Raw genomic sequence first — 26,894 nt, forward strand, 5'->3', positions numbered from 1 at the left:
TTCTAAAAAGTTCTTAAGACTTGAATGGGAGTACTGATCAAAATTATAGCACCAGGAAGATTACATTTTATACTAAAATCCTAAAAGATCAAGTATATAAGCATCAGCATCAGAAAAAGTGTTCCTGAAATTTTAGACTTCACCTCAAACTTGTTTACTGACATTAGCACTAATAATAGATTTATCAGAACAATGATGCTTGTGAATGTACAAACCCCTCCCCCCATCGCAGGAAGCTTTGTATTATATCACAAATGTGAATCTAAATTCATTCGTCTCTTCTTGGCTTACTTACAGGATAACAGTAATAAAGAAAAAGCAGAATGAACAAAATCCATTGATCCTTCTGCATGCTAAAGAAATTCTGTCATGACGTTAAGAAAATGCACACGGTGGTCAAGGAATTCTTGCAGTAACATGTTCTAGAAGTTAATAATCCTCTTGCTGTTTTAATTGTATGGGCAGAATGCAACCTCATGATTTGCTAACTCCTGCAAAAATGCATTGACAGCTATATATTTATTTCTAGTCAAAAACAATACATTTTAACAGTATTATTAAATATGTATATAGAAAATATTTGTTTAGTATCTTTATTTCATTTATGCGAAAGGGTATGCACTCATATACAGGGATTGTTTAAGCAATAGTACCAGCTTTGATGCATAATGTAAAACGCTATAAACATTTTTAATAAGTTTTGTTGTTAGGTATCATTAGAAACCTATCATAAATAGTTAAATATACAACACAGGAGCATGCATGTAATATTCTTCTGGTACAACGTGAATATCACTAGAGCTCTTTCCAGTGAATTCATTCATTCAGTCAGCCAGTCTTTCAATGTACTGTGCAATTAATCTATGATTTACACTTTAATGCATCTATTCCAGGCTGTAAAAGTTTTGATTGACATCAAAAAGGCCACAATCAAGCTAGGCTGCAATGTCACATATATGCATGCATTCCTTTGAAAATATTAAAGTTAGTTACTCAAACAAATATCCTACTCATCACAGGATATAACAATCACTGAATTGAATTCAACTCAATGGACTACAACAGAGGCATGTTTTATTAAACAGCTTTAAAACATTTTAAAATTAAAATACCTAAGGGTAACAATTATTAGGCATATATTCAATAAGTGAAAACTCTATTAAGAGATTCAACTTCTAAAAAAGCAAATAAATCATTCATATTTTTAAACAAAATGGTAAACTTTGCTGGCCTAAACAAATTAATAGCTGTTTACATTTGCAAACCATTTTCTTGACATCTGTCAAGACTTTTACAATAATTTCACTATCACATTTAGAGAGGGGAAAGTAACAATTCAAAACCTCTCATTCTGCATTGCATTTATATTGTTTTCTGTACAATAAAATCAGTTTGTTCAATAGAACACTTACACATCTAGCACTTGAGCTTCATGATCAACTATATTATTCGTAGGACAGAGCACCTCCTATGGGATTAAATGATTATTTCTATTCCTCACACTGAATATTCTGGGTTTATGATGCAGAAGACTTTGCTCAATTATACAGATTTTTGCTACTGATCTGTAAACACAATGAGCAGAGATGACACTACACAAGCTAATTTGAAGATGCACCATTATGGCTGGTTAAAAAACAAAATCAACATTATTTGTTTGGATTGAATTCAAAGACAGTAGACCGGACTGTCTGGTAATCCACTGCATCACCCATTTCTTTATTTTTATAGCTCATTAGCTGGAACTGCAGTGTATCTCTACATAATGCATCATCTCATTAATACATTAAAGAATTTAAGTTGATAGACCAACAAAATGACTGCATAACATTGTGAAACATAAACTATGTGCTACTAATATTCAAATAACTAATTTTAGCAATTAGTTATCTTCTTAAAAAATATATTTTTGTTAGTCAGATATATGACCTTCCATTGGGTGATTTATTTTCATTTTAAGATATTTCATATTTTCAGTTGTTTACACAGAAGAAAATTAATTGTCATTCATGGACTCCTGGATCTAAACTAATAAAGTTAGTAATCATTTCAACCTAATAGGAACACAATATATTGTACAATTAATAAAATCAGTTACTGACAGTTGCCACAAGTTCTGGAGTATCTGATTTTCACAAGGTATCCTCGAGAAAAGTTCAAAGTGCAAAATTCAATAGACGGAACTCTCAGAATGGACTCAAACTGTATGTAATCTATATACAAGAGTCTGATTAATATATTTGGCAAGTGTAAACATTGTCCTTTTCTCCAACACAAAAGCATGACTAATGACATTTGGTTATAATTTGGTTAGGACCAATTTGTCAGCTTCTAAAGGGAATAAAAAAAATTGCTAAATAGCAATTGAACTTCAAATTACTATTATAGTTTTGCACATTTACTATTTACAGTAAACACAATATTAGTAAGGCTTTTTTTTCCAAAGGTAGCACAATCAACTGATAAATTCTGATCTATGTAAAACTAGCATCCACAAGGCTTTAAGATAGATGGATATTTTAGTAATATTCTAATTAGTCACCTACAATTCATATTAACAAAGACTTTCAGACTACAACTGGCAGTTAAAAGCACCTTAAATAATAATACACTAAACAAAAACTGTTTCAGTATCACTGTATACTATAATGAAATGTAATGCTTTATTCTTAAGCTTTTTTTAAGCTGAGATTGCTTCAGCCATAGGAATTAAAGATAAGTTTGAATCTCAACTTCCTTGGAATTAAATATGGGTGCCATTTACCATTCAAGCTGGCCACCTTGTTGCTTTGAGTATGGTTAAAACACCAATAACACCATTCCAAAAATACATGTATTTTTGATCATTTATAGGTGTGTGTAAACAGTGACATCACTCATTCAAGAATATTTCTGTTCCTAGCAGAAGCAGGAAGGTGCTAACAAAAAGAAACCGTCAATAACCTAACTATAGCCACAAATCTTTCTTAAACAATAAAATGAGCCATCTTCTGCTCTTATTGCTATTGGCTGTGCAAGTTTCTTGTTCCTGATGCGTTTAATGTCCAGTTTACATTAATTAACAAAACAATCGTTACGTGGGTATCTCAAACCTCTACACAAAATCTACATTCAAAGATTGATATATGGATTGCGACATGGTAAGTGAATGGTAACAGAAAACCGATCCAAGTGGAGTTTTCTGTCATTAAAGCATACTCAGACAACAGCTCCCAGTTAGAAGGTAGTATTTCAAATCTTTCAGCTTCTTTGCTGAATGATATACCTGTTTGCATTCTAATACTAGCAGAGTCACAAAAGATGCATTTGCTTCATTTATACTGTAACCGCAAAGAAATTTATGCAAAATATTTGTCTGAATGCAATTGTTAACCCTAATGGGATTAAGAATCTACAATGAATAAAAGAAAAGGTAATATTCATGGCTTGATTATATGATCCAAGAAATGCTGCAATTTCTGTCATTTTCAGATGACCTCCCACTCATCATCAAAGTCCTCAGATTGACCCAAAAGAGCAATACGGTTAGGATTAATTAGTGCATCGGTATGGTTAAAATTCTTGGTAAGTCGTTGAAGAAGTGAGCCTCCAGTGCTAATGGCCCACAGGTCATCTTGAGGTGTAACTATGAGAAAGTAGAACAGCAACATAATTAAAAAGCTTGAAAACAATCATTGAAGTAACTCAAATACTGTAAAACAGTAACAAACATTACAATTTATTTGGTATTAACGGAAGAACTTCTGCGCTGCAGCACTGACCTAACAGAGCCAGGGCCCATCCTAAACACTTTACTGTGAGCCAAAAAAACAGTGAAGGAGCTAGAAACCTGAAAAAAAATCTACCGACCTTTGTCCTTGCAGCTGGAAATACCGAAGAAAGGAAGAAGCTGGCCTGGGGTCGGGGCCATGGCCTAGCCCACTGAAACAGCAGGCTTGGTTACTCACCAGACCCTGGTTCAGGAGCTGGTTAAATCCTGTGAAGTCCTGTGGATGCATATCCAGAAAAAAAAATCAGGGAGAAGCTAGCTCCTGTATCTGCTCTGCTGCAAGTCCTGGGAAAAAGGACTGATGAGCTCGAGTGCCAGACTGCAGAGGTAGAGGCAGAGATTGACTCCTCCAAGAACCGACTGAAGCCCGAGAAGCACAGGTCTGTTGGTTCTGATAGACAATCTCAAAAACAGGGGCAGAAGAAGGAACCTGCGCATTGTTGGCATACCAGAGGGGATAGAAGGTGAACGGCTGGTGGAGTTCTTCGAGAAGTGGTTCCCAGAGCTCCTCGGTTTGGAGGTTGAGAAGGGAAGGATAACAATTGAAAGAGCCCACCGGATCGTGGCACGAAAGCCAAGTGCGAATAAGTGCCCACGCTCTGTCCTGGCGAGGTTCCATCGCTATAAAGACAAGCAGAAGGTCATGGAAGCCTCTAGAGTCTGGGGAGGGATTCAAGGGCATTGGTATGTGGCAGCTCCAGGGTCATGTTTTTCTCAAGACTTCTTGGTGACAGTGGTCTGAAAAAGAAAGTCCTACGATGGCGTCAAGAGGAAATTGAGAGAGTTTGACATCCAGTATTCTTTAAGATATTCAGCGATGCTTCGGATCAATCATAATGGATCCATATATTTGTTTGTCTCACCAGAGAAGGTGAAGAACTTTGTGGACATGTTGACTTACATTGAATGGGTGAATAGGCGTAGAGGATACAGCTGTAGAAGACTTGCTCTTCTTTAAAAAGGACTTGATGGAGTCTCCTTTCTAGTAATACGTTGCGTGAAATGATGTCCAGGATGGATAGCGTATTTATCTTTAATCTCAAAGTTATGTTAAGGGATGGTTGACATATTTTTAGTTTACTTGTAGATCGTACTAACCTTGCTTTTGGGTGTTTGTTTTTTCTCTACCCGTTGGTTGGTGTATGTGGAGCGGCCCTAGCTGATAGGAGTTGAGGGGGACGTTGGGATGGTTAGCAGGTTTATGGATGTGTACGTACTCCCTTTGAATGGGGGGTATATTTCTCCAATCAGTGCCTTTGGCAATTTTCTGTTTTTGCTGTATATAGTTTTTATAAATTTTGCAGATTTGTTGGGTGTAGTTATTTTAGTCTGTGTAGTTTTTGGGTTTTGTGGATTCTTTTGCAATAAAACTCAGCGATCTGTACATTGGGTTCTTCCTCTCTGGAGTCTAAATGATACCATAGAAGGTTATGGCTAAGGATGTTTATAAGGAATATTAAGGAGAGTCATTCATCTGTCAAGAGGAAGAAGGTACTATCCAGCCTTAAAAGGGAGAGGGTGAACATTGCCTTATTACAAGAAACATACTTGGATGATGCAGAGCATTTGAAGCTGCAACAGAATGGGTTTATTTTTCATCTTTCAATACAAACAGTAGAGGGGTGGCTATTTTAGTTAGAAAGAACCTCCCATTTAAGTTATTAGAGTGCATTAAAGACATACATGGGAGACTTGTAATCCTTAAAGCTTTGATACATAGGGAAGAATATGGGATCTTAAATATTTACAGTCCCGCACTCACCCCCTTAAATTGTTGACAGATGTACCTTCGAGACTGATCAACCTTGCATCTCAACATATCATCGTAGGAGGGGATTTCAATTGTCTCATCGATCCCTACGGTACACAGATTGCCGCCGATATCTTCTTTGCAACATAAACAATTAAGGGATCTACGGGCTGGACTGGGTTTGGTAGATGTTTGGAGGCACCTTCATCCTAATGCCAGGGACAGCATGTTCCTTTCAAACCCACATAAATGCCAGGATTGATCTTTTTCTGACCCCCTCAGCGCATCTGGGCTCGGTGGTGTCATGTACAATTGGCAATATCCCTATTTCTGATTTAATGGTTAAGAGTAAGGATGCGGTAGTAGGCTCCAAGCATTGGTGACTGGACCCCTTCATTCTCAAGGATAGCAAGTTTCTTGAATTATTTTCTACTGAGTTCAGGGCTTTTTTAGATATTAATTCTGGCTCAGTCAGTAGCGCATCCATCCTTTGGGAAACAGCTAAAGCCTATGCTCGGGGGTTGGTTGTTTTCTATTTGGCCAGTCAGAAGCGATGGTGAGTGAGCAGCAGCGCTTGCTCGAGGCACGTCTGAAAGTAGCTGAAAAGGCATATTTTGACAGGCCCTCACTGGTTAAACTGCAAAGGATCATGGTGCTTCGGTCTATGCTTAACTCCATGTTCACACGGACAGCCAACAGCGGGCTTACATTTGCAAGTCAAAGGCTGTTTGAGCATAGGGATAAGCCGGGTAAGAACCGAGGCATATCTTGCTAGGGAAAAAGAGTGCCCCCTCGCCCCCCCACCCCGCACCCCAAGCCATTACCTCAATCAGAGAGGACACTGGAAATTTGACTTACGATTCTAAAGGAGTAATGCAGCATTCCAGAAATTTTAGTCTGAATTATACCAATCTGAAAGCTGTAGAGTGGGCGGGTTTGGATGGAGTCTTTTTTTTAAGAAAGTGAACCTTTTGGGAGTGACCCCTGAACAAAAGTCTCTCCTCAATGCCCCACTGTCAGACAAGAGATGCAGGAGGCAGTGAGGCAGCTCCAGAATGGAAAGGCGCCGGGTCCTGATGGGTTCTCCAGAGAGTTCTATAAGGAACTTATAAGAATATTGTCAGGGCGATGCTTAGTATGTTTAATGACTCACAGAGATGGTGGGAGGAGGACACAACTAAGAGAGACAAAGTCACACAGATTGCATTGTATGCGGATGCCGTCCTTGTCTTCTGATCAAATCCAACAGTCTTAGTGCCACACCTGATACAATGCATCAATCTATTTGGTGGCTTCTCGGGTTATGATATCAATTTTGCAAAGCCAGAGGCCATGTCTATGGGCAGTCTCCCGAGAGTGCCTGATTCTGAGGGCAGATCTCGATTCCCTTTCAGATGGTCACAGGAGGGCTTTCTCTACTTACGTATTTTTGTCACTCCCATTTTTGATAGGCTACTTAAAGCCAATTTTGCCCATTTATTCAAAAGAATCAAGCAGGACCTTTGTAGATGGGAGGCGCTCCAATCTCTTGGTTAGGTCGGACGGCCCTCATTAAAATGAACATTCTGCCCAGTCTGTTGTATCCTATGTGAATGCTTCCTCTGCTTTTTATTAAGCAAATATTTTGAAAACTGAGCAGCTAGTTTAGTTCTTCTATCTGGTAAAAAATGAGGTCTGCAGATGCTGGAGATCACAGCTGAAAATGTGTTGCTGGTTAAAGCACAGCAGGTCAGGCAGCACCCAAGGAACAGGAAATTCGACGTTTCGGGCAAAAGCCCTTCATCAGGAATGAAGAAAGTGTGTCCAGCAGGAGGGACTTGGGGGAGGGGTGATGGAGATGTCATAGGTGGAAGGAGGTCAAGGTGAGGGTGATAGGCCGGAGTGGGGTGGGGGCAGAGAGGTCAGGAAGAGGATTGCAGGTTAGGAGGGTGGTGCTGAGTTGAGGGAACCGACTGAGACAAGGTGGGGGGAGGGGATAAACCGACTGACAACACAGACATCTACTATAAACCGACTGACTCCCACAGCTACCTGGACTACACCTCCTCCCACCCTGCCCCCTGTAAAAATGCCATCCCATATTCCCAATTCCTTCGTCTCCGCCGCATCTGCTCCCAGGAGGACCAGTTCCAACACCGCACAGCCCAGATGGCCTCCTTCTTCAAGGACCGCAGATTCCCCCCAGACGTGATCGACGATGCCCTCCACCGCATCTCCTCCACTTCCCACTCCTCCGCCCTTGAGCCCCACTCCTCCAACCGCCACCAAGACAGAACCCCATTGGTTCTCACCTACCACCCCACCAACCTCCGTATACAACGTAACATCTGCCGTCATTTCCGCCACCTCCAAACGGACCCCACCACCAGGGATATATTTCCCTCCTCTCCCCTATCAGCGTTCCGCAAAGACCACTCCCTTCGTGACTCCCTAGTCAGGTCCACACCCCCCACCAACCCAACCTCCACTCCCGGCACCTTCCCCTGCAACCGCAGGAAATGTAAAACTTGTGCCCACACCTCCTCCCTCACTTCCCTCCAAGGCTCCAAGGGATCCTCCCATATCCGCCACAAGTTCACCTGTACCTCCACACACATCATCTATTGCTTCCGCTGCACCCGATGTGGCCTCCTCTATATTGGGGAGACGGGCCACTTACTTGCAGGACGCTTCAGAGAACACCTCTGGGTCGCCCGGACCAACCAACCCAACCACCCCGTGGCTCAACACTTTAACTCTCCCTCCCACTCCACCGAGGACATGCAGGTCCTTGGACTCCTCCACCGGCAGAACATAACAACACGACGGCTGGAGGAGGAGCACCTCATCTTCCGCCTGAGAACCCTCCAACCACAAGGGATGAACTCAGATTTCTCCAGTTTCCTCATTTCCCCTCCCCCCCCACCTTGTCTCAGTCGGTTCCCTCAACTCAGCACCGCCCTCCTAACTTGCAATCTTCTTCCTGACCTCTCTGCCCCCACCCCACTCCGGCCTATCACCCTCACCTTGACCTCCTTCCACCTATCACATCTCCATCGCCCCTCCCCCAAGTCCCTCCTCCCTACCTTTTATCTTAGCCTGCCTGGCACACTCTCCTCATTCCTGATGAAGGGCTTATGCCTGAAACGTTGAATTTCCTGTTCCTTGGATGCTGCCTAACCTGCTGTGCTTTAACCAGCAACACATTTTCAGCCTAGTTCTTCTATCTGGTATTGCAAACTGCTCCTAATTAAATTGACTAAATTGCAGTCAATTGCAGTAATCAATATTGTCAAGGCGTGGAGGGCAATGAGTCAAGGTGAAGGCAATATTGCCAAAACATCATTTTTGCCACCCATAGTTGGTATGCCTGGCTTTCAGCCAGGGATGTTGCTCTCTGGGTTTAACCTATGTGCAGCTAAGGGCGTGTCTTGCCTTGGTGATTTATTTGAAAGGGACATATTTATGTCCTTTGGCTAGCTGGCTTGGAAATATGAATTGCCCAGTAAGGACCTCTTTTGATTCTTTCAAATTAGAAACTTCATACAAAAAGAGACCACACTTCTAACTGATCCTTAGAGATCCAAAATGGAGAAGAGGTGCTGAGTGCTGAGGATACATTATCTGTTAGCAATGCTTATCATCTGTTGGGAGAGGGTCCCTCAGACAAGGCCAAATGACTCTGCAAGGTATGGGAGAGGGAGTTGATTGTCGAGATCTCTTCTGAAATTTGGGAGAATATCTGGGAAAATACATGAAGGATCTCAATTTGCAATAGGACCTATGCCTTGCAATTGAAGATTCTCCACTGGGTCCATCTGGCCCCAGGCCGCCTCACTAAATTTAAAGCGGGAGCATCACCAATGTGTCCTAAATGTAAAGTGAGCATGAGCATGCTTACTTATTGTCTTTGGTCCTGCCACAGACTGCGGGTATACTGGAGCACTGTGGTAGGTGAAACAGAGAAGGACTTGGGGACAGAGGTGGAGATGGACCCGGTGTCTCCTTTTCTTGGCTTTGTTAATTCACTTTCATTAGATGCACACAAAAAAAAAGGCTATTCAGTAAACTCACTTCTTGTGCCAGAAAGAACATTCTGTAAGGGTGGGTGTCGGACAATCCTCCCGGGACTGACGGACTGGCATAAGCTAGTCGTGGAGCACAAATCCTCGGCCTTTCTTACATGTACGGTGCACCATAAAACTGAGAATTTCTATAAGACATAGCAGCCCTTTTTGGACTACCTGGGTGCAGATTTGTCCGCCATATTAAAACAGCTTTCATATAGCCATGGCAATTCTAGGTAATGAATCTGGTGTCCAGAGGTGAGGAACTACAAACATAGGAATATGTATAAACTTACGTGCTCAATGATTGAGGGCTATTACTTTGGTTTGCTGAGCTGTGTTATGGTTATTATCATTATTATTGTTAAGACTTTTCTTTTCTGGCTTAGTTATTAGTTGAGATCTATTTATGTAATTAACAGGTTTGTTCTTTTACTACTAGCTTGAATTGTTTGGTTTTGTATTTGTCGTAATATTCAAATGAAGAAATTTCCTTTTTTTTAAAATACATTGCTTCTAAAGAAAAGGTAAGAACCTTTGAACGAGTAATTCCAAAGGGTCTTATATCGCCCACTCCTTCAGAAGAGATTTTCCTGGTTATATAACAACATCTTTAAAAGGAGAAAATCTGATATTTTATCCTCACAAAGGCATTTTCTTCTTGTGGCAAATGTCTGTGGTACACTTTAAAAAAGAAATCAATATGTTCTAGTTTGAATAATATTTTTGCAAGGTAATACAATTGCCAATGAATTAATTCACCCGTCATGTAAAATGTTTGTAAAGTAAAGGTCAATGCTAACAGCAATAAACCAGATAAGGTAGTGAATATATAAACTTTGCTGACATGCAGCATTATTCAAACCAAGAGATTGCAGAATTCAAACCTAATCACTGCTGATGAATCAAATTTCAGTCAGCACAATCACAGATTTCAGGAATAACTAATCAATTCCAATGAAATAGAGCAGGAGACAGGAATGTAACTCTTATAAATTGCTTTCACATGATTCTCTGCTGAGTGTGCAGATGTTTGGGTGTTTTTTAAAAAATGCATTACTTTTGGCTGTGAGAACTGAAATAAAGCTAAAATATTTAATATCTAGGGGACAGGAAGATGGTAAGCTTGATATTAGAAGACCATTGGTAATGAAAACAATAGAAAAGTGGATAATCTAGATAAAAGTTTCAAATTTACATGAGATTACAAATTCACCACTGCAGACTGTAAATTGCAGAAGTAAAGCTGCCCAGACGCCACCATAAACTATTAAAGTATGCCATCATATCAGGCTGTTTCTCCTGCCTCAAGGAGGGTGATTATAATGGAAACTTCTGAAGCAATGCTTGATGACTTTTACTGCCAGAAATCATCACTTTCAATGTATAAGAACTCAGTGAAGAATTATATAACCTATTCTAAATCTGGAAGTTCAGATGCGCATGGACAGACAATTGGCTCATCCACCATTGAGCGTGCTTGGATTTTCCCTGCCATTTCAAAAATGATGATCAGCTTAATTCTTAGCAGAACTTTATCACCAACGATAACAATGTGTCAGTATTTCTGTGCATAATGCATACACGAGCTGTCATTCAATGTATTAAAATTTAATATCTACATCATTACAACTTAAGATTGTGTGGGAACAGCATTCACAGAATTTGATCTTGACAGATTTTATGGTTATTATTCCAATTGTTATACAGTCTCTGTAAATATTTCTACAAACAGGAACAGCTCATTAGGTCCAGAAAACATAAGCTAGTCTCAAAGAATCGACTTGAATTATCCGGATTTGGTTACAACAGACATAGCAGGTTTTTAAAAATAAATTATGATCTCATAAATATAATTTTAGGGGGCTATTGCAAAAAAGGTTAATGAACGTTTGCAACTTTAACTAGAAATTAGATAATATATATTTATTGGAGGAAAACAAATGTGTGATCTCCTTACCTGTCAAGCAAATCACATTACCAGGAATCTTTTTCCAATAATCGCCCGCAGGATTTTTGTTAGTTATTCCATAGCGACGTGCTATATCTCCATTAGAACAACGTACCCACACTGTTCTATAGCTCACAGTTAACTGACTAGCCTGTAAACCTACAAAAATGTTCTAGTTATTGTATAGAAGTGATTGTAAAACATGGATCATACTAAATATTCTGATGATATTCTAGTATTTAAACAGGTCATTTACCAGAATATACTATGATTCAATGACTACTTCAACAAAGAAGTAACCTGGCTGTGGTAAGAAAATACAGGTAAACCCATTGTTGGGGGTCACTTGGGAAGCTGAAAGTATAATGAGGATCAGTACAAAGAGTAGGGGAAAATGAAACAAAAGAGATTAGCAAGATATCAACATACAAATAAGCTACTCAGCCTTTTGATCCTATTCCACTATGCAATGACATTACGGCTAATCTGATTATTCCATATTCCCACTTAACTCTAATAACCTCTCACCCTTTACTTATGAGGAATCTGTCTACTTTGGCCATAAAATTATTCATAGATCTTGTTTCCACCACCTTTTGAGGAAGAGAGCTCTAAAGCCTCATGATCCCCTGTTAAGGAAAGAATTCTCACTATCTATCTTATATGGCGAGCACATTACCTTTTGCAAATGATGGCCCCACATTCCATATTCTCCCATGAAAAGAATCTTGCCTATATCTGCCCTGTCAGGATCTCTCTTAGAAGCTTCAATCAACTAGCCTTCTACTCCTCTGAATTTCAATTCTCCAACCTTTTCTCATAATCCACTCATCCTAGGCATTAGTCTAGTTTACTTCCTCTGTGCTATTTTCAATGTATTTGCATTCATCCAATGCTATATTTAGTATTCCGTGTTAAGATGTACTCTTACTATACTCTGCAAGCACAACCTCCTTACTCTTGTACTAAATTCATTTAATGAAGGAATTCATTAAACTTCCTAACATGAAGATAAGAAAGAATTGGTACAATAGTCATGTACAATAGAAGTTTTTTAAAAAAAAGATGCAGACAATAAGCAAAATAATTATGGCAGAGATACATCAGCTAACAGAGAAAGGAGGAGAAAGTGAGGTCTGCAGATGCTGGAGTATCAGAGCTGAAAATGTGTTGCTGGAAAAGCACAGCAGGTCAGGCAGCATCCAAGGAACAGGAATTTCGACGTTTCGGGCATAAGCCCTTCATCAGGAATGAGGAAAGTGTGTCCAGCAGGTTAAGATAAAAGGTAGGGAGGAGGGACTTGGGGGAGGGGCGATGGAGATGTGATAGGTGGAAGGAGGTCATGGTGAGGGTGATAGGCCGGAGTGGGGTGGGGGCGGAGAGGTCAGGAAGAAGATTGCAGGTTAGGAAGGCAGTGCTGAGTTCAAGGGATTCGACTGAGACAAGGTGGGGGGAGGGGAAATGAGGAAACTGGAGAAATCTGATTTCATTCCTTGTGGTTGGAGGGTTCCCAGGCGGAAGATGAGGCGCTCCTCCTCCAACCGTTGTGTTGTTATGGTCTGGCGATGGAGGAGTCCAAGGACATGCATGTCCTTGGTGGAGTGGGAGAGGAAGTTAAAGTGTTGAGCCACGGGGTGGTTGGGTTGGTTGGTTGGATGAAGGAGGCAATTTTACAGTGGAGAGCAGAAGGATGCCATAAATACCAATTTTTCAGACAGAAAATCGTTACTAAGATTGTAAAATCATCATAAACGTTTTGTTTATTCTTCAACGCCAGAAATAACTGCCTTTGAGAAGTTGATGGTGAGCCATCTTACTGCAGGCCATGTGGTATAAGTACATCACAGTCATGTTAAGGAGAGAATTCAAGCATTTTAACCAGGTACCAGAAAGATAATGGTAACATATTTCTAAATGAGGATGGTGTGCGACTTGGAAGGGGAATGTGGCGGTGAGCCTAAAACTACTGCTCCTCGTCTTTCTGGCAGAAGAGACATAGGCTTGTTCAACAAACCAAGCTAAATTGCTGCACAGTGTCTTCTAGGTGTTACCCACTGATGCAACTGCATGTTTGTAGTGGTGTGAGTGAATGTATAAGGTGGTAGTTGTGGTGTTTATGAAATGGGCTGCTTTGAACTGATAGTATCAAGCTTCGTGAGTGGTTTGGCAGCTGAATTTAAATACTTGAGAAAAAAATTGAGGTGAAAGAGAAGTGGCGTTGTCAACAATTTGACAAATTCTCTGAAAAAGTATTTAGGCATGTTGGAAAAGGTTAAAAAGTCACAACACCAGGTTATAGTCCCACAGGTTTATTCCAGATACCTGTTGAAGGAGCAGCGCTCCAAAAGCTAGTGCTTCCAAAAAAACCTGTTGGACTGTAACCTGGTGTAGTGTGATTTTTAACTTTGTCCACCCCAGTCCAACAGTGGCTCCTCCACATCATGACATTTTGGCAAGTCAAATCAGGGCAGGACTTATACACTTAATGGTAAGATTCTGGGGAGTACTGCTGAACAAACAGACCTTGGAGTGCAGGTTCATAGCTCCTTGAAAGTGGGGTTGCAGGTAGATAGGATAGTGAAGAAAGAGTTTGGTAGGTTTTTTTTATTGGTCAGAGTATTGAGTATAGGAGTTGGGAGGTTATGTTGCAGCTCTCCGGACATTGGTTAGGCCACTTTTGGAACATTGCGTGCAACTCTGGTCTCTGTTCTATAGGAAGGATGCTACGAAACTTGAAAGGGTTTAGAGAAGATTTACAAAGATATTGCCAGGGTTGGAGGGTTTGAGCTGTAGGTAGAGGCTGAATAGGCTGGGGCTGTTTTCCTTGGAGGCTGATGGGTGATCTTATAGAACTTTATAAAATCATGAGAGGCATGGATAGGTTAAACAGATGAGGTCATCTCTCTGGGGTGGGGGAGTCCAGGACTAGAGGGCATAGGTTTAGGGTGAGAGGGGAAAGATATAAAAGGGACCTATGGGGCAATCTTTTCGTGCAGAGGGTGGTGTGTGTATGGAATGAACTGCCAGAGGAAGTGGTGGAGGCTAGTACAATTACAATGTTTAAAAGACATCTGGACAGGTATATGAATAGGAAGAGTTTAGAGGGATATAGGCCAAGTGCTGGCAAATGGGACTAGATTAATTTAGAATAACTGGTCGGCATGGACAAGTCGGACCAAAGGGTCTGCTGCCGTGCTGTACATCTCTATGATTCTACTACATTGGACAACAAATATCATTCTACATTGGAGACAAGAATAAAATAGGAAATTGTAGGGCAGCTAATCTTATCTCTGCTAATAAATACATAAACAGAGTGAAACTATTCGACACATAGTTGGATAAAGATAAATAATGATGTCTTCTTTTACCTGGCACATGTTCCCAGTCAGTGCCTACAGGCATTGCCTCTGTAATTCCAAGTCGCACATGGACGTTGCCTCGACTATCAACTGCCCAAACCATCTGGTCATTAGGGCTGGAATAAATGTTGATCAGTTGTGTTCCTAATGGCTTTAAACGAAAGAGTTTGTTGAAAATATCACATTAAAATCTAAGGAAAATCAAAATCCTAAACTACTTTTATACCTAATTATATATAGACACAAACAGATAAATTGCTGCATAACGATTAGAATGGCATGCTACACCTTACTCAGCAAACCAGTGCATTTTTAAGGGCTCAAAGCCCATGGCTACACACCACTCGGTGCACTCCCTGCTATTCAAGAGTCAGATGCCTGCCTCCATTGTGTTTTTTTTTGGGAAATCATTAGGTTGAGTCAGTTAAGAGGCTGCAGCATTTTTGTTCCCACAAAAAATTTCCAAAACTATCTCTCTTCAGTTCCAAAAGAAGGGTCATATTTGATTCAAAACATAAATTCCGGTTCTCTCCCTGAAGAAGCTGTCGATTGATTGAATTTCTTCAGCATTATCTAGTTTTATGCAAAAATACTTATTTGTTCAGGAAGAGAATAAACCGAATGTGTCACAATAAATGAAGTGTGACAGAAAATGATCCCTAAGTGCATTTGTTTAATGATAAGTTGCAAATGATATAAAAAGTACATAATCTCTCATTCTTACTCGGTCTTTAGGGGAATATCAGAGAACACACTGCTTTCTGATATACAACACAGAATGCTTTATCAGGGATACTGACGATGATGACTGTACTAAAGTATCATTCAACTTCTTCAAGAGCTTCATTTCTCCCTGCTCTTTAAGTTGCATTCTGCACATGGATACGCATAGAGCTCCTTTCTGGAAGGCACACTCAGTCACAGGCAGACAGGAGGATAAGTAGTGTTTCTTTTTTTTTTACTGAAACTTGACTACATTGTATATGTACTGCTGGGAGCATCATGACAGAATTGCAGGTTTTACGGCATTTACAATATATTTTATTGCAGCCTTTACTGTAGTTCATAATAATATTATCATAACTGGTATTCTGCAAGAAAATGTGCTTCTTAAATGCATAAGTTTCTTATACATGATTCCATATCTTACTATTTTTGCTCAAGAATTAGTAGATCCGCACTGATACACAGGTCATCAGCAAATGGAGCAACCATAAAGATATGTAGGAAAGTAAGTTGTGAAGAAATCATAGGAGACTACATAAGGATATAGATAGTGGACAATGATCTGGCAAATAGAGGTAACATTGGAAAACGTGTACTTATTTGCTTTGGCAGGTGGAATAAATAGTAAGCATATTAACTAAATAGTGAAAGATTGCAAAACTCTGAGATGCAGAGTGATGAGACTGTCATGGTGTTTGACACACAAAAGTTTAGTATGCAAGCACAGCAAGTAATTAGGAAAGCTAATAGAATACTATTGTTTGTTGCAAGGGGAATCAAATACAAAAGAGGGAGGTTTTGCTTCAGTAATACAGGCTTTGATCACATATATACAGTATTGTTCTTCTCATTTAAGGAAAGACACAAATGCACAGACAGCAGTTAAGAGGAGGTTTACTATATTAATCCTTAGAATGGGTAGGTTTGTCTTACATTGAAGGGCTGAATTAGCTAGGTTTTTATATAGGAGAAAGTGAGGACTGCAGATGCTGGAGATCAGAGCTGAAAATGTGTTGCTGGAAAAGTGCAGCAGGGCTCATGCCCGAAACGTCGATTCTTCTGCTCTTTGGATGCTGCCTGACCTGCTGCACTTTTCCAGCAACACATTTTTAGCTAGGTTTTATATACTGGAGTTTAGAAAAAGAAACACAAGATCTTGAGAAATCTTGACCAGATAGACATGGAAAAGATATTTTTCTTGGAGAGCAATTTAAAATTAGGGGTGGCCCATTTAAGACAGACTTGAGCACAGTTTTTTTCTCAAAGATTTGAGCGTTTTTGGAACTCCTTTCATGAAAAAGTAATGGAAGCACAGTCTTTAATTACATTTAAGGCAGCATTAGATAGATCTTTGATAAGCAAGAGGGTGAAGTATCACTGAGGAGACGTGAGATTATGAAGTAAACAGCTAAAATCTTATTAAATGCCAGAGTACGTTTAAGGGGTCAACTCCTGCTCTTAATTCATATGTCATTGATAAGTGGCAACATCTTCTTTACAAGCTCAGTTTAATATTTCTTCCAAATGACTGCATCTTTAATAGTACAGAATCTTTCACTACCATACTGAAGATTCAGTTGATCTTTTGTATCCTGATCCTGGTGAGGGCTGGAAGTGTCAGAGAGATTATAGAAACAAATGAGATGGGAGTCAAACAAAATAGAAATTCAGGGAACTTAAGAGTATATAATTATGTAGCACTCTATCATGTCAGTAATAAAATCTAGTCCTGACATTACAGTTGCACTACGATATTAGAAGATTATTAAACAGCATTTGTGATAGGCCAAACCTTAAGAAGGCTCGTACAAAAGATAATTAAATACTAAAAATTAAAATACTTTTCAAGTTAGTTTGAAATCTTACATACTGTAATCAGACTTAGGGCCAACCTAAGCCGAAGAAAGAATTGTAGGATGGCATTTATTTATTTATTTTGCAGGAAAGGATATTTCATATCAATATGATGTGCTGTTTTGTATCTCAAAGCAGTCATGGTCAATAATGCAAAGCAGTATTCCATTTCATGATTCAAAATAGCATCAAGTATTTAATAATAAATGCAGTTCATCTAATGTAATTCAGGAAAACGTTATCAAGCATGCACACACATTCTCACGCGAACCCGCACTCACTCACACTGTCTTTCCCTCCCTCCCATGCACGCACTCACACATATAAGTCTATGGGGTGAAGTTGCATTTGGAGAATTGTATTTGCAGATACATTCTATTATGTTCAAAAAGCACATAATTTATAGACAATCCATGTGACATTTTGTAAATTCCTACTTTGGAAAGAGAACCAGTTTGACTCAAGATTGGAAAACATACAGACTCTAACCGCTAATGCATTGTCTGAGGTGAGATTTTTTAAAACTTTTTTTATAAAATCGTAAATTTTCTCAGGAATATGACTTGAAAGAAGTTCTGGGATTCACATATTAATGAATCGAAACCTGGAACCCATTCTAAAAGATGAAAGACTTAACAGCAATCTGTGTTTGTTTAATACATCGCATCAGTTACATGATCATTTGCTATAAATTCTGTGCCTGATGATCCTGCCCCACTAGTTACCTAACGAAAGAGCAGCGCTTCAAAAGCTTGTACTTCCAAATAAACCTGTTGAACTATAACCTGGTGTTGTATGATTTTTAACTTTGTCCACCCCAGTCCAACAATGGCACCTCCACATCATAATTCAGGAAAGATTAATAAAAAATGATGTAGAGTACTAATTTCTGCTGCTTACACCAATAACAAAAATCAGTTCAAGACACATTTGTGCACTGCATTATTTGGCATGTGCTCTACTTATAAAGGTGTGGAATAAATAAAGGGTGCCAACACACCATTCATATGTTGTATCATTTTCCCCCACAAATATCTGGCATACTACACTGTATGAAGATAATGGAGATTACTAAAGTTGAATCAGTAAATAAAAATGGCAGTGCATTTTCTTATAACATTGTTATTTTACTCAGTAACAATCATGTTAATGGGATTCTCTTTGGACAGTCAGTGCAGACTTGATGGACTGAATGGCTTCTTTCTGCACTGTAGAGATTCTATGATTCTAATCACCTTCTTAAAGAGCAGTGTCCAGATGTGGAACATAATTATCCAGTTGATGCTAAACCAGAGCTTTATAACGGTTCTTCATAGTTATATTGTTTTTATACTCTATGCTTTATTTAAAGAAAAGTCAAATTAAGGAAAACCAGCATGGTCCACTCTTGCCCTGCTGTGACTATAAATTTCATCCTGGTTTGTCATTTCTAAAAGCCTTCCAACCAAGATGATCAAGTGATTGACTTGTAGTTACTGTATTTATTCACATACTCGTTTTATATAAAAAAAAGATATGCAGTAGTTACAATGCCCTGGCATCAGCCATGTTGAAAGAGGGTTGGAAAATTAGGGCCAACACGCCCGCAATTTCCATCCTCAGAATCCTGAGTGCTCTCACAATCCTCAGATGCACCAATCAGATCGTGATGACTTATTTAAGTGCAGCCAGGTTTTCTAGTGATGTCTTTCAAATAAGATGTTAAACCAAAGTCCTGTCGGTCCTCTCAGGTTGTAGTAAAAGATCCCAAAGCACCATTATTTGAAGAAAAGCAGGACAGTGAGCCCTTGTGCTCCAGCCAATGATATTCCTCAATTAACACCACAAGAACAGATCATTTGACTATTATCGCATTGCTATTTCCGGGAGCTTGCTGTGCACATATTTACTATGTTACAACAGCAATTGCATGTTCAAAGTGCTTCAATGCCTGTAAAGCATTGATGGGGGTTTGATAGTTTTGAAAGGCGCTATATAATTGCATGATTCATTGTATTTGTTTTGCTTCATTTGGGCTTCATAATCTTTTAGCCCATCAAATATCTTAATTACCTTTTCTCTCATTATGACTTTAACTTCTTTGATAAAGAGATGTGCAAAGTACTAATTATTACCTTAACCATGTTTCTGACTCCACATTTAGGTCTGTTTTCCGATCCCTCATTGGCTTGAACTGCCATATATGGTTGTAGAAGACTTCCAAATTTTCTTCCATGAAAGTTGCAGTTTTCATATTTTGTCTTTGTTCCCCACATCCCACCACCAACACTTGCACTCCTTCCCCACTACTTTCCACCCAAATCTTCTATAATCAGCTTGGTTTTATTTTGTTTTATTAATCTGACATGTATCATATACCTCATAGTCCCTTATTTTCTTCCACCTAGAGAATCTAAGGTTTACCCTCTTTTACCATTCAGAGAACTCCAGGTTACTGATGCTAACCTCCACCATTGTGGGTATGACCCTCCAAATATGCTAGCATCACCTCTTTAAAGGAAATCCTCAGTTCAATTAACTACTTCATGCCAATCTTTAATTCAAATTTAGCCAGGACAGATCTGCTCTCCACCCACTAAAACTGATCCTCTTCCAATTAAATGTTTTTACTTTAGATTGCTCTTTGTTCTTTTCTATTGCTAACCTAAACACTATGATGTATGATCAGAGAAGGCGAAAGCTTAGTGATGATATCGCTGGACTGTTAACCCAGAGACCCAAGTAATGTTCAGATGGTGGAATTTGAATTCAATAAAAAAAAATCTGGAATTAAGAGTCCACTGATGACCATGAAACTTCTGCCAATTGTCAGGAAAAACTCATCTGGGTCACACCTGTCCTTCAAGGAAACTGCTGTCCTTGCCTGGTCTGGCCAACAGGTGCCTCTAGGTCTATATGTCATGGAGACATAGAGTCACACACCATGGATACAGACCCTTTGTCTAACCAGTCCTTGCCAACCATAATCCTGTTAGAATTCTTTAAGAGGTAACAAGAGGTTAGACCAGGGAAAACCAGCGGATGTTATCTACCTAGAGTTCCAAAAGGTCTTTGATAAGATGCCTCATGGGAGGCTGCTGAGTAACGTGAGAGCCCATGGTGTTCGAGGTGAGCTACTGGCATGGATTGAGGATTGGCTGTCTGACAGAAGGCACAGAGTTGGAATAAAAGGTTTTTTTTCAGAATGGCAGCTAGTGATAAGTGGTGTCCAGCAGGGTTCAGTGTTGGGGCTGCAGCTGTTCACATTATATATTAATGATCTGGATGAAAGGATTGGGGGCATTCTGCCGAAGTTCGCCAAGAATACGAAGGTAAGCGGACAGGCAGGTAGTTCTGAGGAGGTTGGGAGGCTGCAGAAAGATGTAGTCAGTTTAGGAGAGTGGTTCAAGAAGTGGCATTCAAATTCAATGTAAGCAAATGCAAAGTCTTGCACTTTGGAAAAAATAATACAGGGACAGACTATTTTCTAAATGGTGAGAAAATTCATAAAGCCAAAGTACAAAGGGATCTGGGAATGCTAGTCTAGGATTCTCTAAAGGTTATTTGCCAGTTGAGTCTGTGGTTAAGAAAGCAAATGTAATGGCGTTATTTATTTCAAGAGAGTTGGAATGTAAAAACAGTGATGTGTTATTGAGACTTTACAAAGCTCTGGTTAGGCCCCATTTAAAATACTATGTGTCCAGTTTTAGGCCCCACAGCTCAGGAAGGACATACTGGCACTGGAGTGTGTCCAGCTAAGATTCACAAGGATGACCCCTGGTATGGTAGGTCTAACATACGATGAATGGCTGAGGATCCTGGGATTGTATTCATTAGATTTTAGAAGGTTGAAGGGAGATCTAATAGAAATTTACAAGATAATGCATGGCTTAGAAAGGGTGGATGCTGGGAATTTGTTTCCATCAGGCAGGGATACTAGGACCTGTGGGCACAGCCTTAGAATTAGAGGGGGTCAATTTAAAATGAAAATGAGGAGATAATTCTTCAGCCAGAGAGTGGCAGGTCTGTGGAATTCATTGCCATGGAACGCAACGGAGGCTGGGATGTTATATATCTTCAAGGCAGAGACTGATAAATTCTTAATCTTGCAAGGAATTAAGGACTACGGGGAGAGTGCAGGTAAGTGGCATTGAAATGCCCATCAGCCATGATTGAATGGCAGAGTGGAATCAATGGGCCAAATGGAGTTACTTCCACTCCTATGTCTTATGATTTAAAAACTAAGGTAGTCCCACCTGCCTATGCTGAGCCCATATCTCTACAAACACTTTCTATTCATATACTGACCTTAAATGTCTTTTAAGCACCACCATATCCATATCCACCACCTCCTCTGGAAGTTCATTCCATACATGAACCACTCTACGTCAAAAAATTGCCTCTCATGTCTTTTTTAAATTTTTCTCCTTTCACCTTAGAAATATTCCCCCTACACTTTACATCCCCCACCGCAGGGAAAAGACACCTGCCATTCTTTTACCTTATCTATACCCCTTATTACTTTATAAACCTCAACATCCTGGTAAATCTCTTCTGAATCCTCTCCAGTTTAATTATATCCTTCCTTTAACAGCGAGAACAGAACAGCACACAGTACTCCAGAAAAGGCCTCACCAATGTTCTGTGCAACTTCAAATATAGGAGTCCAAACTCCGATATTCAAAGGTCATACAATGAAGTCAAACATGCTAAATGTCTTCTTCACCTCCTCATCTATATGTGGTTGATTCTTAACTGCCCTCTGGGCACTTAGGGTTGGACAATAAATGCTGGCCTGGCTAGTGACACCCTCATCCCATTAATGAATGAAAAAAAAATCACGTTCCTGAATAATCCCATACTAACCTTTCATCCACTTCATTCCCCAAAGTAGACTCAGCATTGTTTTTGGAAATAAGCCAGTTCAAGAAACATCTTGTATATACATATTAGAAAATGTCTCTTCCTCTTCCTTATGCTACAAATCTACTTCTTGGTCTACAGAAATAAACCCTCTGAATTTGGTTCAATCTTTCATACGTAGAGTGTAAGAATAAATGAGCCATTCTCAGGTTGCCAGACTGTCAGCAAAGGTGTAACACAAGGATTTTTCTTTGGTCCCAGCTGTTCATAATCTCTATCAATGATGTGGATGTGGTACCTAGTGTAGTATTTCTAAGTTGGTGGAACTTGTTGGGAATACGTATTGTGAGGAAAATGCAAAGAGGCTTTAAGGGAATTTTGATAGACAAGCTGAGTTGTCTACTCCTGTTCCTAATGTTTTTAACATAGCAGATTGAATATAATGCATATAAATGTGGTGTTATCCTCTTTCCTAGGAAGAATAGAGGTGCAGAGTACTTCATAAAATGGTGAGAGATTAGCTGTCCTTATTTATTAGTCACTAAATTAGCTTGCAGGTGGATCTAGGACCTGAAGACACAATCGCAGAATAACAGACAAACCATTTAGTATTTCGGGTTGAGACTAGGAGGAATTCCTTCACTTAGGTGGGAGTGAATCTATGGAATTCTCTACCCCAAGGGCTGTAGAAGCTGTCACTGAGTATGTTCAACAGAAATTAAGAGATTTCTAGTTGCTAATAATATCAAGGAATGTGAGGATAACCTGGAAAAATAGGGCCAAGAAAGCACACATGAAAGTCTAAATGGTTTATTCCTGCACAGAAATTATGTGAAGAACACAGATGATGAAATGATGCAAAGATTGTTGATACTGCAACCAATGTAGATGGATGCAATAAGAAATATTTATGCATTAAATATCATAAATAAATTTAGGGCAAACCTGTGACAATACATTTCAATGTATGTAAATGTGATATAAAAAGTATAGAACTGGGTTCATGATAAATGATGACAAGTTAGAAGCAGTAAAGGTTCTAGTAGATATGGGAGTCTAGGTACATAGACAGTTAACTTATTATGAATCGCTGAACAAACAAAAAATACATGAAGTCGCTTTTGTAACTCGAGAACTAGCCTACAAGGAGGCAGGAGTCATATTTCAGCTATATATAGTTAGACCAACATTGCAGTACTGTTGCAGTCCTGGGCCACCACAAGTTAGTAAACCTGAAGTGACCTTAGAGGATGTGCACTATAGACTTACCAGAAAGATCCGTGAACTCCAAGGGTTTAATTACAAGGAGAGTTTATACAAACTGAAGTTGTATATCCAGCCATGTAGAAAGGCAAGGTTTACTTGGATCTCAATTTGTAGCTTTAACAGGTTGGCATTTCATTTTAAATATGTCTGGTGCTGCTCTTGGCATGTCTCCTGCATTTCTCAATCAACTCGTATTGATCCTCTACTTGAAAGTAATAGTCAAGTTGGGCCATTGAGGTGCAGATATGTTTGAATATTATTCTTCTGCTACTAACAGTCCACAGTGCCTCATGATTGTTCAGTTTTGAACTGATAGATTCAGAACAGATCTATCCCATTTAGCATGATGGTGATTGTGCCATTTTACATGCTAAAGATTTTCCTTATGCCTGAAGATGGGACTTTGTTTTACCAAGGACTAGGTGGTGGTTACTCTTATCAATACTGTCTTGGTCAGATACACCTGGTAGATTGGTGGGAGAGGTCAAGTAGGCTTTTCTTTCACACTAAAGGCTAGGAGCACATTTCCAAGTCAGAACAAGTATGTCTTGGAGGGGATCTTGCAGATGGTGGTGTCCCATATCAACTGCCCTTATACTTCTGGATTGAAGTGGTCATGGATTTAGAAGATGTTGTCTGAGAAGCCTTCGTGAACTTCTATTGTGCATCTTGTAGATGGTCTGCCTCTAACGTGTGTCGATGGTGGAGCGAATAAATGTGATGCTAATTAAGCAGGCTGTTCTGTCTTTGATGGTGTCAAGCCAAGTATATTGCAGCCGCATTCATCCAAGAAAGCAGGCAATATTCCATCACAGTTCTGACTTGCAACTTGGGGATAGATTAGATTAGATTAGATTCCCTACAGTGTGGAAATAGGCCCTTCAGCCCAACAAGTCCACATCGGCTCTCCGAAGAGCAACCCACCCAGACCCATTCCCCTACATTTACCCCTGACTAATGCACCTAACACTATGGGCAATTTAGCATTGGCAATTTAGCATGGCCAATTCACCTAACCTGCACGTCTTTGGACTGTGGGAGGAAACCGGAGCACCCAGAGGAAACCCACGCAGACAGGGAGAATGTGCAAACTCCACACAGTCAGCCGAGGCTGGAATTGAAACTGGGACCTGAGGCAGCAGTGCTAACCACTGAACCACCGTGCCGCCCAGGTGTTTGGGAGTCAAGAGGTGAGTTACTTACTGCAGGACCTCTGGCTCAGACTAGCTTTTATAACCACAATATTTATATCACTGGTTCAATTTAGTTCCTGCTCAACAGCAGCACCCAAGATATTGGTAATGAGGGATTTGGTGGTTCTAATACCATTGAATGTCAAGGGAAAATGGTTAGATTCTGTCTTGTTGGAGATAGTCATTGCCTGGCACTTATGTGCCATGTTATTTGCCACTTGACAGTCTAAACTTGGACATACTTGGGCAATTTTCCATATATAGGGTTGATGCCAGTGTTGTAGCTGTACTGGAACAGCAGGCTGGGTGCAGGACACTATGCAGCACAAATTTTCAGGATATGGATACAACAGGATCTGTGGAGTCACAATGTGAATACAGAACTTTATCTCCACAAGAACTATGCAGAAATGATTCTTATCATATTGTCATGGTCAAGTGTATTTACAGCTGGCAGATTGGTGAGGATGAACTTAAGTATGTTTTTCCCTCTTATTCCCTCATCACCTTCTGTGAGCCCACTATGTCATTGTCGAGCAATAATGCCCTTTAGTATGTTATCAGCTTGATCAGCAGTAGTGCTGCTGAGCTGCTCTTGGTGATGAACATGGAAGTCATCAAACCAGAGTACAATATGAACACTTGCCAGTCTCAGTGCCTTCTCTGGAGGAGCACTGATTCATCAGCTGAGATGGTGGTATTGGGGTCATCAGAATGTACTAATGTAGGAACTTTTCTTGGCCATACTTGACCTGATGCTATGAGACTTCAAGTCAAAGGCGATGGTGAGGACTCCCAGCAAATCCCTTCAGGACATAATGAGATGGGAATGGGGTTGCCTGACATATTGTGTGTAAGGTATGATTCTGAGAGTATGACTATATCAGGCTGTTACTTGACTAGTCTGTGAGATAGATCCCTTAACTTTGGCACGAGCCCCAAGATCTTCGTAAAAAGGACTTTTGCAGAGTCAATAACCCTGTGTCCCCGTTGTTGCTTCTGGTGCCTCAGTTGATACCAGTGGTCTGTCTGGTTCCATTAAATTTTTCAGACTTTCGTATTTTGATTACAACAGAATGGCTTCCTAGGTCAGAGGGCTGTTGATAGTTGACACATTGTTATGAGCCACATGTAAGCCAGACCAGGTAATAGATGGCAACTTTCCTTCCCTAAATGGCATTAGTGAACCAGATGGGTTCTCATAATAAGTGAAAGTGGTTTCACGGTCATTAAACTATTAATTTTAGGCGTTTACTGAGTTCAAATTCTGCCATCTGTCATAGCATTACCTGGGGCTCTCAATTATTAGACTAGCAATGATAGCACTGTGCCGTCATCTCCTCCATTGAATTTGCTATGCACGTCATTGAGTCATAGAGATGTACAGCATGGAAACAGACCCTTAAGTCCATCCTGTCCATGCCAACCAGATATCCCAACCCAATCTAGTCCCACCTGTCAGCACCTGGCCCATATCCCTTCAAATCCTTCCTATTCATCTATCCATCCAAATTACTTTTAAATGTTGCAATTGTACCAGCCTCCACCACTTCGTCTGGCAGCTCATTCCATGCACCTTCTGTGTGAAAATGTTGCCCCTTCGGTCTCTTTTATATCTTTATCCTCTCACCCTAAACCTATGCCCTCTAGTTCTGGACTCCCTCACCCCAGGGAAGAGACTTTTTCTATTCATCCTATCTATGCTCCTAAATGATTTTATAAACATCTATGAAGTCACCCTTCAGTCTCTCTGACACTCCAGGGAAAACAACCCCAGACTGTTCAACCTCTTCCTATAGCTCCAATCCTCCAACCCTGGCAACATCCTTGTAAATCTTTACTGAACTCTTTCAAGTTTCACAACATCTTTCCGATAGGAAGGAGACCAGAATTGCACACAATATTCCAAACACTGGCCTAACCAATATCCTGTACAGCCGCAACATGACCTCCCAACTCCTGTAACTCAATACTCTGACCAATAAAGGAAAGCATACCAAATGCTTTCTTCACTATCCTATCTACCTGCAACTCCACTTTCAAGGAGCTATGAACTCCGATGCAAGGTCTCTTTGTCCAGCAACTTGCCCGAGGACCTTACCATTAAGTGTATAGGTCCTGCTAAGATTTGCTTT

General features: G+C 40.0%; 1 protein-coding gene across 2 annotated transcripts in view; it reads right to left on the bottom strand.

Moving 5' to 3' along the window:
- Window positions 1-620: 620 nt before the first annotated feature.
- The window catches only part of tecpr2 (tectonin beta-propeller repeat containing 2), a 119,562-nt gene continuing 93,288 nt past the window's right edge, over window positions 621-26,894 (bottom strand). For both annotated transcript variants that reach the window (XM_060829253.1, XM_060829252.1), the window contains 3 exons: window positions 14,888-15,029; window positions 11,526-11,675; window positions 621-3,625 (listed from right to left, as the gene is read on the bottom strand). In XM_060829253.1, the coding sequence (XP_060685236.1) occupies window positions 3,468-3,625; window positions 11,526-11,675; window positions 14,888-15,029 (450 nt within the window). In that variant the 3' untranslated portion in view covers window positions 621-3,467. The remainder of the gene's footprint in view (window positions 3,626-11,525; window positions 11,676-14,887; window positions 15,030-26,894) is intronic.

Source organism: Hemiscyllium ocellatum, chromosome 8 (assembly GCF_020745735.1).
Source record: "Hemiscyllium ocellatum isolate sHemOce1 chromosome 8, sHemOce1.pat.X.cur, whole genome shotgun sequence".
Lineage (NCBI taxonomy): Eukaryota > Metazoa > Chordata > Chondrichthyes > Orectolobiformes > Hemiscylliidae > Hemiscyllium > Hemiscyllium ocellatum.